The sequence below is a fragment of the Ptychodera flava genome, chromosome 16, assembly GCF_041260155.1.
Source record: "Ptychodera flava strain L36383 chromosome 16, AS_Pfla_20210202, whole genome shotgun sequence".
Lineage (NCBI taxonomy): Eukaryota > Metazoa > Hemichordata > Enteropneusta > Ptychoderidae > Ptychodera > Ptychodera flava.
In genome coordinates this window covers 11,388,993-11,403,941 of record NC_091943.1, presented here as the reverse complement: position 1 = coordinate 11,403,941, position 14,949 = coordinate 11,388,993, and the positions used below count along the sequence as shown (strand labels likewise).

General features: G+C 39.0%; 1 protein-coding gene across 1 annotated transcript; it reads left to right on the top strand.

The window, feature by feature from the left end:
- The first annotated feature begins 777 nt into the window (after positions 1 to 777).
- LOC139114965 (low-density lipoprotein receptor-related protein 5-like) lies at positions 778 to 9,413 on the top strand. Its single transcript, XM_070676878.1, has 6 exons — positions 778 to 847; positions 3,661 to 3,870; positions 6,969 to 7,103; positions 7,489 to 7,611; positions 8,177 to 8,305; positions 8,906 to 9,413. The coding sequence occupies exons 1-6, from the start codon at positions 778 to 780 to the stop codon at positions 9,115 to 9,117; spliced, it is 879 nt and encodes a 292-aa protein (XP_070532979.1). The 3' UTR covers positions 9,118 to 9,413.
- The last annotated feature ends 5,536 nt before the right edge of the window (positions 9,414 to 14,949 follow it).

The window sequence follows — 14,949 nt, the reverse complement described above, 5'->3', positions numbered from 1 at the left end:
GTGGAGGTTTGTATTGCCAAACCATGGGTCGTACCTTAGAAAAGTAAGTTTTATTATACCATAGGTATGCAATGATAACATTAGATTTTATTCGATCAGAAACATTGAAACAACACTTGAAGTGATGGTATAGGCTACTGTCACAATCAATATTGATAACTTCCTCCGTACAACACCACCATGTTGGAATATCATGCAGGTCATTAAACACGTAATAAAATAGAGACATGTAAAATGTGCTATAATTTCACTACATTTTAAAATAAACTCGCGCAAAGTCCTCCCTGCAGTTATATATTTGTCAATATTATATCGAAAATAAATTTTGACCAAGCTGTTGTGCTGTTACTGAGTCAAGTTCTTCCCCTATGTTTTTCTCGATTTTTCGTATTCAGCTGTATTCATCCAGCCATCATTAACATTTCAACAATGTATTAAATTTCCAGTATGTGGAGCCTTGTGGAAATTTACAAACATGCATCTTCAAGGATACTGCATTGTTATCAGTCCACATAGCAGGCCAGATGTCTGTAGATTTAACATTTGGAAGAAGATGCTTAATTGGGTTGGAAACGGTAGCCGACTGGTTTTTTGTGTGAGGCCTAGCAGCTGGGCGATGTTGCCGTGAGGGTGTGGGGGTTCGAATCCCGTTTTGGTTATAGTAAAAAATATATTTAATTTGGAATGAACCGGTAATGAAGTCTACTGGTAAAACATAAAGATAATTAATGCCAAGTGGTCTATTTTTCAAGGATTGCATATTTCAAGGTTTCAGACATGAAGACGTCGCTTCTACGTTGCCTTGCCATCTCTCAGAATGACAAATTTGTCAATTACTGTAGGGAAGGTATCCCCGGGGTACCATTCATAGCAGGTGCTAGATTAGAATAATTATGGAGCGAACCTAAGGGAGATGCAAGAACGTGTTATCAAATTGGCTTCCATGCCAATGAACATTGTACACTTGCCGTCGTCGTCATATCGAACAATTGAAAGCTGAAGTCATAATCATACGACGATCTAGCAGCATATTTTCACTATGAGTGGCTGCATTAGGGAGAAGTACAAGTATTCTCTGAAGTCATTTCTAATAAACACCCTTAACAAATTACGAAAGAATGTAATATGGTGCAAATACAAGTTAAAAGATTACATGGTGAATATAGATAAGCTATACACTGACATTCTTCGTAAGTGTCAAATACAGCCATGGGACAGTTGAAATGCATCCGTTAATCCAAAACATTGTGAGACAAAAGACGCGTATCAATGCAATGAAAGGAACTTTGTCATTTTTGCTCACATTTGGTATACCAATGTGAGGTTATCGTATAAGCTTAAGTCGAGGGCATCTGTAAATTACACTGAATCTGCAAGATATTATCATTGATCTTTTGTCTCCACAAGCAATAAATTTGAAAACTTACGGCCCTTCCTCGTGCTTTTGAATTGTATTTGAAATTCAGCGTATCATTCAGATGATTTCGGCAATCGATGTTGCAAAACTGTTGTAAATTCCTTATGATCATTGCCTCACTTCCCTGGAAAAAGTTACATATATGGAAGTACAAGGATAAAAGAACATTAGGGTAGTTTGCTTCTCAAAGTTGGAAGACTAAGCTTTGCTAAAATTTTCCTCAATGAGACTCTTAACCATTTCCTGTCATTTTCCCAAATTCGGTACCAGACAAACACGTTACCCCACATTTGCCCATACGTGAAATTCATAATTGTCACAATGGTCACCGTGTGTTGACTCGATGGAGTAAAATTACGTTTTCGATTTTCACAATGATAAGCCGATAAAAACTCTTTTGATTCAAAATGAGTTCCTGCAAGTCGAAGACCAAAATTGTGTCGAATGTGTCGAAAGTGTCGAATGATCTAGAAAGTCATGTTTAACACGAGTAGGTTATTCAATATACCCTCGTTTTCTCGATGGTCTACAATTTTTCTCAAACATGCAATTTGCATATCGATAGAAAACGTTCTAGATCATATCCTAGTAATAAGTTATTTCTAGAATCGTCATGTAATTATTTGAGTGATAAGGCAATGCAAGAATTTCCAACCTTTCCGAGGAAAAGGTCACATGTCTAAATCACGTGACCGGGTACATGGGAGATTTAACTATACTGAAGGCCTCTGGAACGAGCTCTTTTGTACACTTGGTGGGTTCGATAAACCATGGCTTTAGGTCCTATTTTCGATATTTTAATTTTTTTTTTCAAAAAATTGATAATCTTAAATATCTGTACTGTAAGAAGTAAAATGATACAAAGATCAGTAGACTCTAGCCATTATGTCTAGAGATAGGTCTTACTATAATTTGTAATTTGTTATACAAACTCAAATTTGCAGCAAAGGTTATACCGACTGACATGGCTCCTTAATGCACATTTATGGCATTCTAATTGATTCAGGAATGCGACGAACCCTGTACATATATTTCATACCTTATTACTTTTGTGCAAAAATACTCGTCTTTCAATTGTTTTACTACACTATGACTTGTTTCAAATCCTTGGAAAATTGATAACACGAGTTTGGCAATGTGTAAAACATTGTGACAATTGAAAAGATTATCCTAACACATTTATTTGAGGTAGTTCAATGATGGCTTTAGGTGTTGAAGTTAGGACTAGACTGCTGCAAGTGCATAGATGCTAACACACCCACACCCCCACGCATGCATGCATGCATGCATGCGTACGTACGTACGTACGTACGTACGTACATACATACATACGTACGTACGTACATACATACGTACATACGTACATACGTACGTACGTACGTACATACATACATACATACATACATACATACATACATACATACATACATACATACATACATACATACATACATACATACATACATACATACATACATACATACATACATAACATACGCTAGACTGAACCTACTGAAGGAAATTACAAGAAAAATTCATACATCGACTCAAAGAGTTCAGAAATCTGAACAGCTTTAGAGCACACTTGATAATATTGTGTGGAGAACACTCAAAATGTTGTTTTTGAATGAGAACACTATGTTTATATGAAGAGAGAGAGAGAGAGAGAGAGAGAGAGAGAGATATGATTGCCCTAGTTATATTCTACATGATAGAACAATAATTTTCTTTGCCTTTACGCATGTCAAGAGTTAATGAAATGTACGGTTGATTGATCGAACGCTTTTTATCTGCTTTTCCAGTGTCATTAGAATTTAGAGATGGTTTATTTTTAAATTAACATTTTTCAGCCAATCACCTTACACGAATTCTAATGAGATTACGGGGGGGGGGGGTAACCAGATGATTGTGTACATGCAGTACAGCAACAGCATCTCCACATATACCGATGGAGGCGCTTCGATTATACATCGTCTGATAACTGTTCGAGAAGGCACCAATTATCTTTTATTCCTCGGGAATGAGTACACAAAGTGAATTAAATGAAGGTGATGATATCGCGATGGCGTCCTTTGGAGACACGGACAATCAGGGCTCGAGAAACTGCTCAAGTCTTGTTGCACATTTTGGACAGTCGACAACATGTCATGGAGTGCAATTCATCCTTGTCGGCGACTCTTTACCTAGGAAATTAATTTGGCTGGCCGTTTTCTCCATGGTTGTGGCAGTCTTTGCAATCTAAGCTTACGAACTTGTGGCACTTTTCCTAAATTATGACGTTAGAGTTAACATCGAAATTGGAACGGCAACCAGTTTAGCCTTCCCAGCGATAACAATCTGTAACACGAATAAGCTGCGACTGTCAGAAATAGAAAAAAGCGAACAGCATCAAGACCTGGCTAAAACGGATCCTGAACACCCTGACAGCGTCCACAGGTTGTTATCGTATGAAGGTAAATCAGTTATTAATTTGATACATAGTTGTTGATTCATCATTCATAGCCCTCGTCTAATGCTCCCTATATCCTACGTATCGTTTATATTTTCAATTTATTTGAGTTCTCTTTGTTTTTGAGCCTTTCCAAATTATCTACGATTATATTGAAACTTTGTCAATATCAGTACAATTTTGTGACGCCATACTCTCCGATTATTACTGTTATACCACTCTCCGCCTCGTGCCAATTGTTCTAACCATGCTTTCTAATTTCCATAACCGTATATTTTATAATTACCACCTGGCTTTCTTTTGTTTAAAAAGTGTCCGATTTACAAGTTCTTTTGTTTAAAAGTGTCCGATTTACTAGTAAATCGGACAGTTCTTTTGTTAAAAACTGTCCGATTTACTAGTAAATCGGACACTTATAAACAGAAGAACTTGTGAAATGGACACTTTTTAAACAAAAGAAAGTCACGTGGCGACGAGTAAAAACAAACAAATGCGAGACATTATACCAGAAGAAATTTATTTCACCATTAAGTACAGAGTAAAGACACTTTAAAAGAATCACCGGACTGAATTAATTTTGCACGACTGTACATCTCAAAATCAATTACAGGTCACCGTGAAATAATGGTATTGATTGCAAATATCACTTCTGTGTTAAGGTTATTGTTATCACTATCATTCGAAGCTGAAATTTAAGACTTCAAAGTCAGTTATCAACACTGAATGTAGAGGTTTCAGTCGCCTTTGGTAAAGTTAAATCTAGCTACAGGCAAACACACACGCAGTACCACAGTCATTGTGGATCTACACGTATTTTTTTTTGTACTTGCAGTTTCAGTTGCGCCTTTCTCTGACGTGGCTGTGTAGCTTGGTCTTCCGATTGTGGCCGTTAACACTGGCGTGACAGGGGGACTTTTCTTTTCCATCTTTGGCTTTGGTAGTTGAAGTGCACCGGATACAGCTTTCATTTGTACTTCATCCGTCATATCGATATACGTAGAGCGACTCGGCAATTGCGTGCAAACACCTTTTCACTTCATTCAACCAACCAATCAATCAAACATAATTCATACAATTCAAATCAAACCAGGTGCGCAACCACGTCATCGCACTACAATAGCAACACATGTCAACTTTGTTTTATCCAATCACGGGTTAGTTTTTTATACTTTCGTTCAACAAGGTGTCAAAACGCGTCAATGTTTTCCTGCCAAAGTTTCAACTTGCACTGCACTAAAATTACAAATAAAAACTTTCGGCGTGCAAACAAGGCCTAAAACTCGGCAAATTCGTGGTATAACACGGTCAGCGAACTCGTAGTCGGCGGTTTACGGAATTTAACGGTACAGTTTGCCATAAAACTCCTCGGCCCTGCGGGCCTCGGAGTTTTACTGGCAAACTGTACCGTTAAATTCCGTAACCGCCTCCTACTCGTCCGCTTACCTATATATAATGAATCCGATTGTCCAGAAATGTGACCCCAGATGTTTTCTATGTCTAGAAATTCACTGGCAAATAATAGCAATAATGAAAGCTTTCCCGGACCGTCATAATGGACTCAAGCCGACTTAGTACTCAATAATGTAATCGGCTTCAACGTATACATTATGTCGATCGTGCAAAGTTTTGTTTCGTATACTATGGTCTGGGAGACTGGGAGACGTACATTACTGCTTACTTTATTTCTTCTTGTGACGTATAAACATGCCGATGGCCGTTTTCCTCGAAATGTTAACCATCGCGTGTTTTTAGGGGATCTACGAAATAGAAACGTCATCTAAATCGACGACACGTATGCGTATTTGCAAATAACCCTTTTAATAAACAAAACATGCTTCCATTCCACTATAAGATACAATCATCCCTATCGCCAGCCTGGAACACGTTGAAATAAAATTGAAATGTTAAGGAAAGGTTAACAATACTAGTATACTCGGAAAGGCAACTCAAAAGGCAATGTAGGGTCCTGTTTATTCTTACCTCGGTATTGAAGTCACTATCGAGACAAATCGATAAATGGCTCATGTAAAAACTACTCTGTAACGATTCCTACAAGTGTAAAATGATTCGTATATTTCCATGACTCTGGAGTCAATACTATAGTATAGGGACATTCATTTACCATAATTCCACACGAATGATCCAAAGTTGCTTTTTTAATGGTTCTTCATCAGACCTTGTGACTTTTCAGATTTTAATCACATGGCGCAAATTTTGCAACGTCAAGTACAACACGTCACCACCTGAATACGTCGTCTTAATTAATACGTGTCGGAATGCCGAGATGCGAGCGGCTAATTTAACTTAGCCTGCTACGCCTTAAAGTTCATAACTAACAGCTGTCTCTCACTGCTCAACAAAAAGAATTTAAAGAACGTAAAAACAGTACCTTAAACTTACAGTGATGAAACTATTTGGAAAATTATACAATGTGTGCTGCTCCAACCTAAGTCCAAACCTTTGGCTGCTTTGCGATTTATCTCTTTCAATTTTTATGTAATCAATGACAGTGGGACAGTTGCCCAATGAGTGCAATAAAGCGACAGAAAAAATCGACATGATATGTTATTATTTGTAGGTCACAACTAATTTCGTCAAGCCAACGGATAAGTTGTACCATATAATACGTTTTCGCACAAAAAAATAAGGATAGCAGGTAGCGTCTTCTTCTAAAATACAATACAATGTTTAAAGGTAGAGGGGTCGTCAAAACTGTGAATATCATGTGGGACACCTATGACCAATATAGACATTTTATCCTTGTTCGTGGGCGATTGACGAAGGCTAATACATGTTTGCCTTTATATTATCGTAGAATGTAAATGATGACGATATATAGACATCATGCATATAGATTTCGTGTATGAAATAAATTATTCATTAACTTATAGTTGCAGAGACGCCGTTTCGAAGACTTTGGGCCCCCTTTCATTTTCTGATCTTTCCTTTCTTTTGCCAACACAACTACAAAAAGATTGTAAAAGACAAATTTTAGCTTTTGTCGAACAGAATGACTACTTACAAAAGTTTTTTCACCTTGTTCGGGGGTATGTACTTCTTTCTCCAGATGTAATGAATTGAAAAGCGTGATTCTTTTTACAGTCCTCCTCGATGGCCATTGTTTGCCTGGGGATTACCGGTGTCTCGACGGGAAACGGTGCATCAAACCACATTTAAAATGTGATGGATATTATCACTGCTGGGACGGTTACAGCGATGAAGTCAACTGTTCTTACCGTAAGCTGGAAATATTTGTTCATTTAAACATCAAATAATTATTTTAAACTCATTTTCATTTTTAAGAAATATACGATTTCACTTGTTTTTGGCATGACCACTTGCGTCAAACATTTAAATGCACGATATTGCAGCCAAGTCATGTATCATATCAGCGCTTTTAAAAGGTGACTAAGGAAACCTTTACCCATTAATTATTGAAACTTCATGTTGATCCGCAGAAATAGATCTCTGTCAAATGTGTCTATGCTAATGTTTTATCACATCTGATTAATAAAACATTCCTACTTAATGTAAAACTTCAGTAGTGTTTAGTCACATAATTTACAATGCATCACTTATTTCCTTTAATTAAGAACGTTCCGCTTCTGCCTTTTTCATTTAGCTCCGTGCGGGGATGAGGAGTTTAACTGCGGGCGGGCTGGATTCCATGGAATTTGCATCCCAAGAGAAAAACTTTGCAATGGTGTCCATGATTGCATAGATGGGATAGATGAATTAAAGTGCAGTAAGCCTTTTTTACAGTATTTTCCTGCAATTTCTTGGCAAACAGTAGTCCTTTTACCTAGTTTGACTAATTTATGAGCCTTTAAAATGAATTTTTCAAAGAATTACTATATGCATCTTCACAATGTAGTCAATGTTTGTTAAATGGGGCTGCAACAAGACAGATACTTTTTCAATTCATTTGCATATTACTTGTATATTTATTGAAATGACTTTGCAAATTTGCAAATGGATTTCTTAGTTTTCTTGAGGTGAACAAACTGAGCGCAAGAAAGACATGAATGATGTGCAACAACTCTGTGTGATTGCAAATATCTAATGTTATCGTCGTAAAGCGTAGGCCTCTTTACGGCAGCAGCTCCTCGTGGGGTTCACAGAGAAACAAACTCTTGCTATGCAATGACGTCGTGTTTGCCGTTGTCCAGGACTACACCCTATGTAACTCGCGAGTAAATGCCGTTCACCTGGAAAAACTTGATTTAGAAATGCACATGAATTGAACAAAAGCAGAGCCATCGAAGCTAAACGTAACTCATTTATGCATCATTAGTTTTGTCCCTTTCCAGCTACTTGTCCTGATGGAGTCACGTGTGATTTTGAAAATGATGGTCGTACTTTTACTTGCTTACCTCTCAAAAACCAATGTGATCGATTTCCTGACTGCGAAGATGGCACAGACGAGAAGAATTGCGACTGTAGGTATTATCAGCGTACGCGTCCTTTACATTAAACTAAGAGCATGTCATGTTTCCTTTCTTTGGATTGTTACTTCGAAATGTTTTATCTGAATTTTCACCCCAAGTACATTCAATGTCAATACGCTTGTTGCTGTATTATATTCGTGTATTTCAAGATATAAGCTTAGATATTCAGTGTGACGAACTTTTCGATCTCAGAAAATTGTATCACATTAAATTTTGAACTGTTGCATTTTCGTTTCTTAGATGGTTTTGTACCGGTTCGTACATGACCTAGATAGGACATCTTGCACGTTTCAAGGGGAATCTTTCCATAGATATTCATTAGCATTGCATCTTGTACTCCGTTTTCCATATATAGAAAGACCGTTGTCTTTTTTGCAATGTTTACAAAAAGTCAGCATTCGATCCTCGCATCATCGGAGAATCGCAATAAATTGAGAAAATGTTTCCAGCTTAGAAACTGCTACGGTTTCAGTCGTGGTGGAGACAAACCAAGTGACACACGCATGACCTTATATGGACAATTAAAGTCTGAAACGACTATGAGATTTTTAAAAAAATAACTCCCTTTTCAACTTTTGTTCAATATAACAGTAAATGACCAATGCCCAACGCACACCGTGCATGTTTGGAGCAGTCCTGAAGTACTGTTCTCTGTCAACTACCCAAGTAACTACGATTACGATTACCGATGTTCATGGATACTTTCGGCCTTTTCATCCAAATGCATATTGGTGTCATTCCTAGATCTCGATATTGAACCGAGCGAAGATTGTCGAAAGGACTACATTGAGGTATCTCTGTAATTTTACAGCCTCTTGCTGTCTTGTTGTCTGCGCTATGGTTCATTGCAGGTTTCTTAAAGGCATACAGTCACCTGTAATCTAAATATGCCCATATATAGTCAAAGGGGCGTTCCTTGGTATTCAAAATGCCCATGTCAGGGCGCTGTTTTTAAAAAGCGGCCACCCGCTTAAAATCTGTAATTGGTTAGATTTTCTCTTTCCATGGTAACTGTGGCAAAATTGGAACAGGTGACAGTATACCTTTAACGTTGTGACGGTAAACAGCAGAGAATTCTAGCAGTTCAATTTTTGTCCCCGTAGTGCAGACTGTGTTTGATTAGATGGAAAGACTGACAATGCTTAGTGTTTCATTTATTTTTGCGCAGATTTATGGAAATTTCAAGTGAAGAACATGCCACAGTTTCCTTTTTTGTTTTTTGTTCTGCGAGGCCCTTGTCAATTTTTCTTTTGATAATTTCTGGGAAACCTGTTTCTCTTTTTCCGTCAAAAAATTTTGCAATTCACATGGTATATTTGCTCGCAATTCACAATGTATTCAAGTGTTGCTTTTTATGTTTGTTTTGGTAGTTTGCAATATAACTTCTAAATTCTTGAGCTTATGGGTATGCATAAATAGCAATACTGCTCGCACAAAATTTGACAATCGTTAACATATAGGGGTCAAATGAACAACATAATATTATTCAATAACTTAGAGCGATGAAAATATATGTAATCGGGGTGACTGAACAGATTAGTTGATGCAAACATTTCCATAATATTACATCAGGTCGTCATGTATGTCAACGCAGCATTTTCATTGGATAAGAGCTCGCAAAGGCCATTGTAGCAGAGCTAACACAGGTCACTTAACTACTACAGATAGTTAATACGGATAGTTTTCAATCGGATTCGAACCCACAACATACGGCATCAGTCGCCTAGCTAAGAGGCCTGAGACAGAACCAGTCGGCTAAATCTCCACTCCCAATAAAGAGTGGTTCAATAGCCGGCTAAGTTGTTACATTTTTCTGACTGAGACCTTTCAACACGTTGTAGAGTTCGTGAAGCACTCACGCACGCATGCTCACTATCATACATCGCACATACACACTTTATCGAAGCGAAGAAAACGAATTTCATCGCTTTAACTGGGCGAACGATAACCTCGGGGACAATTCTGTCCACCAGCAGTGTTACCGACCCAGGATAGAAAATACGGATAGTTTTCAATCGGATTCGAACCCACAGAACTACTACAGATAGTTATACTACAGATAGTTAATGTAAGGACAAAGAGCGGGTGTTCATAATGCAAAAAAAACCCTGAATAATTGTTCAATAAATAGAGATAACTAAAACAGTAACATAAATTCAGGAAATTTGTTTTGAACAGCATTTTGCTCGCACTTTCTCTCATCGCTGTCACTTTTTTGTCTACGCATGCGTCACCTCCACTCCCGGAGTCGAGTGCAATTTACACGTGCACGCCATCCCTCTCGTCAACTATACTCCGTCCCTGGTGGTTAATTTCGGTTTGACGACAGTCGCTCAAATTGTAATTACACTTTCACTTGACATAATGTAATAATGAGTGCCCTCGAAGGTCGCAGGCAAGTATACTCGGTTTGGCAACAATTTTCTTTGTAACACACCTCATCCGCAGTCTGTGTTCTAATTCGCCAATTGACAGTCACGTGGGATGCGTTCTTTTTGTGCTGATCCACGTAAACGACGTCATCAGGCATCATTTGTCGGAACTGTTGCCTGCCAGGCATCAGTTCCGAAAAATGATGCCCGTTGACGTCAAAAAAAACAACAACATTGGCGCATGCGCGAACTGGAATGTAAACAAAGATGCCGTCTGCGGACGAGCGAAACGATAGTCGAGAAATTTCTCGGTTTATCCTACTTTCTGACGAAGAACTGAATGCTCTGGTTTCAAACAAGGACTCGAAACGAACGAAGACGATAATCAAAGGTGCATTGAACGTTTTGCAGAAGTATTGCGACCCTGTCGGCAAAAACTTTTTCTTGCTGAACCACTCCAACATATTACATCATATAGCTTACATGCGACAACTTTTGTGTATGGTACGTTCTTATGTATGACTACGGATGAGGTGTGTTACACAACACATATTGACTGGCCATAAGGGCAACAGCATACGTCTTTAACCCCTCGGGCCTGTGAGTCACCCTAAAAACAGACTGTTTCCCTCGGCCTACGGCCTCGGGAAACAGTCTGTTTTTGGGGGTGACTCACAGTCCCTCGGGGTACAGACGTATGCTGTTGCCCTCATGGCCAGTCAATATGTGTATACTGTATTGCGTTTGCCTTGCGACTCCTGCTATTGATGTACGCGCGGAAAGTCGCGCAATTAATGTACCAAACTCTCGCTTATATCTGCCTAGGATGGAAGTTGTTGCTCAGTTCTTTAGTTATTGTACTTGGGCCTCAGCCCAAGTACATTTGTTTTCATTCCGTGGGAAAAAACTCTGTAAGGTATAACCATTTCTGGCTGAGACCAGGGAGGGCAAAATGTCTTGGCTTCATCTTTCTTGGCATAATAAATGGCGTAATGATGTTAACTGAATGGAAGTGCTGCTCTCAGCCAGTCTTGAATAAGTGAGATGTGAATATTAATGCTTCTCTATCTGAGTTTTTGCCATAAAATCTTCTGAATATAATCAAAATGTGCATCGAAATGCAACAATTAATGCACCCTCCGTTTCCTAGGCGATGGCACGACCCTTGCTACACCCAATGGACGAGCCAAAGTGGGAGGGGTAATTTCACTTTGGTCGAACAAGAGGGCTCGAGACCAGAATTTAACATTTAAACTTGAAACATGTTTAATCGCTGACAAGATATGGACCAGTGTTAGTCAAAGCAAAAGTGTAAAAAGGAAAGGTTTTATATCCCGGACACAATGAAAAACATTACGACTGGAAACTGCACCCCCAGTTGAGAATAGTAATGCCCACAGCGATGGAGAACACTTATCCTTGAGCTGTGAAAACCAGACCATCATTTCGAAATAGAGCTGCAGATTCGAGAAGCTCGTTCAAAATAGCTAGGTACACCCCGTAGGGGTGGTTTCGAGTTTGAGGGCAAATTTCGCCTCCTTCATATAGAAATCGTACGTTTGTTTTTCCAGGAGAACACACCATTTGACACAAAATTTGCATGTAAAGGGGTCGCCAGTAAGCACGTGGTCAAATCTGGCATAAGAAACAATATGAAATGTTGGGTAAAGCCAGTCCAAAATAAACTGATTTGAACTTTTGTGTTTTGTAATTTATACCACTGCAGTAACATTACCTTTTTTGGACAACATCACACAATGTAATACGTTTTGAAACTGAATACTCCGACGTATTCTGTGTCTCCTTTGCTAAAAAATACGGTATTCCGATTACCATGTAAGGAGATGATGACGTCAAGACAGATTTGTAGTGCGTTTGGTCCTGGATGGTGCACGAAGTTTTGTCAAGGTAACTTGTGTATTTATTTTCTAAATGGGAGAGATTAGGGTCGATCTAAACGAAGGCCGAAGAATGTTATGATACTCTAAGCGAGCTGAACTCTAACGCGAATGGTTGGATAATTTGGAGGATGTCTAGAATGATCTCGTCTCATTAAGATTATTTGGCGGTCAGTATTGAATTTCAACTGCGTCACAAGTTTGCGAAATGAATATTCCGTCGAACGGTCAACGAACGATATTTTAGAAATCTGGAGACATGGCACATCGCATTTTTATTTTAGTATTTCATATTTTACAAAAGATTTAAGAAGCAATGATTTTGTCGAAAATTCTGAAAAAATATAGGAAGATTTGATCAGGAACACATTTTCACTTGGGGTCAACTAGCCCTGCGTACGATGCTGTGTGTTCCGCTACAGCTAATCGCCCCGCTCACCACAGCCCTGCAAAGACCGTGACCCGTACGTAGGGTCGGTGACTTCAAATCCATTTTGGGACTTGACGTAAAAAGCCAAATTACTGCCGAAATTCAGCGTTCTTGGGCCCAAGTCGTATCCCAGCCTACCTCAGCTACTCGATCGCTTCCAAAAATGACAGTCTTTTATTCACTTCTCGTAAAGGACCGTCGATGTCGTCAACTCTCTCGCTAGCCCTGCGTACGATGCTGTGTGTTAGCTGTAGCACATAGCATCGTACGCAGGGCTAGGGTCAACATGGGGTCGCAGCCATGTTGCCTCAAAACTTATTTCTGTCTGCACTCTAAACTAAAAAATGTCGGATATGAACCTGAAAAATCTATGCAATTTTGTCAAACTTCGGCGAAATTTCAGCCTATAGACAAAATTTCATCTAGGTATTAGGTAAATTTACTGAAATTTGATCGACAAATAATCCTGAGCTTGAACGTGACAGCTCGCCTTCTCCGGGAAGTCAAGCATCCAGCCGCCCATACACAGTTGCCAGGTTTATGAGATTGTTTTCAAGCGACGGCGGCAGACCGTACGGGGCTCTGGATATGAACCTACCGCCGGTGTAGCTGTGCAGTGTAATAACTGTTGCGTTGTTTTTAGTGCCCACGGACGAAGTCCTGGGGAGTTATAGGTTTGGTCATGTCAGTCCGTCCGTCCGTCCGTTCACGCAGATATCTCAGACATGCCCTGGTCAATTTCTTTCAAACTTTGCACAAGAATAGTACCCGACCCCATACAGATGCACGTCGATTTGTTTCACAATGCGATCGAATAGGGCCGTTCACAGTTTACGTCACTGTTCTCTCATTAATATGCAAAAATAAATATTGTCCGCATTTTTAGATTACGCTTTTGAAAATTACGCATGCAAAAACGACGTAAATACATCTCAGTGGGCGACTGCTAGTGTAACAGTTAATACTAAAAAACATATTCACGACTCAGAGTACAAGCTGCAAAAACAGCCACGCATGCAACATTGATAAAATTTATCCGCATTTCAAGCTGCGTGTCCGATGTCGCGCGCGTACAGCTATATTTAGTAACAGACCTGTAACCGTGAACAGCGCTATTTGGCTGTGTTAGAGGACTTTTTAGTTTACACCTCCATAGACTCCCATGTATAAGGCAGTTCTCCATAGACTCCCATGTATAAGGCCAAGAAAAATAAAAATTTAGTTTCTCATCGTATTCATATTGCCTAAAGGATGCAGTGACACAGTTTTTTGTCCCCACGGATAAAGTCCAGGGGCTTATAGATTGGGTCATATCCGTCCGTGAGTCCATCAGTGAGTCCATCGGTTCACGCAGATATCTCAGACCTCTTTGACAAAATATCATGTGACCTTGGTGACCTTTGACCTCAAATATACATTATTGTCCATAACTCAGTAACCACAAGTGCTAAACCTTTCATATTTGGTGTGATGGGACACCTTATGACGCCACATATTGTACCTCATTAATTATGCGCATATCTAATTTTTAGCGAGCCAATAGAGCTAGAGGTCTGATTTTTGGTATATAGGGATATGATTTGTTTGACAAACGTCACGTGACCTCAATGACCTTTGACCTCAAGTATACATATTTGTCAACAACTCAGTAACCACAAGTGCTACACCCTTCGTATTTGGTATGATAGGACACCTTATGACACCATATATTGTACCTCATTAATTATGCGCATATCTTATTTTGAGCGAGCCAATAGAGCTAGAGGTCTGATTTTTGGTATATAGGAATAACTTAGCAATGCAATTATTATGACAAAATGTGACGTGACCTCTATGACCTTTGACCTCAAATATATATGTATTTGTCCACAACTCAGTAACCACAAGTGCTACATCCTTCATATTTGTTATGATAAGACACCTTATGACACCACA

Excerpts from the sequence above, each read along its gene's own strand:
- LOC139114965 (XM_070676878.1), top strand. The coding sequence starts at position 778 with ATGAAGACGTCGCTTCTACGTTGCCTTGCCATCTCTCAGAATGACAAA. Across the intron at positions 7,612-8,176 it reads GATAGATGAATTAAAGTGCA|CTACTTGTCCTGATGGAGTC; the intron begins GTAAGCCTTTTT and ends GTCCCTTTCCAG. Across the intron at positions 8,306-8,905 it reads AGACGAGAAGAATTGCGACT|TAAATGACCAATGCCCAACG; the intron begins GTAGGTATTATC and ends TCAATATAACAG.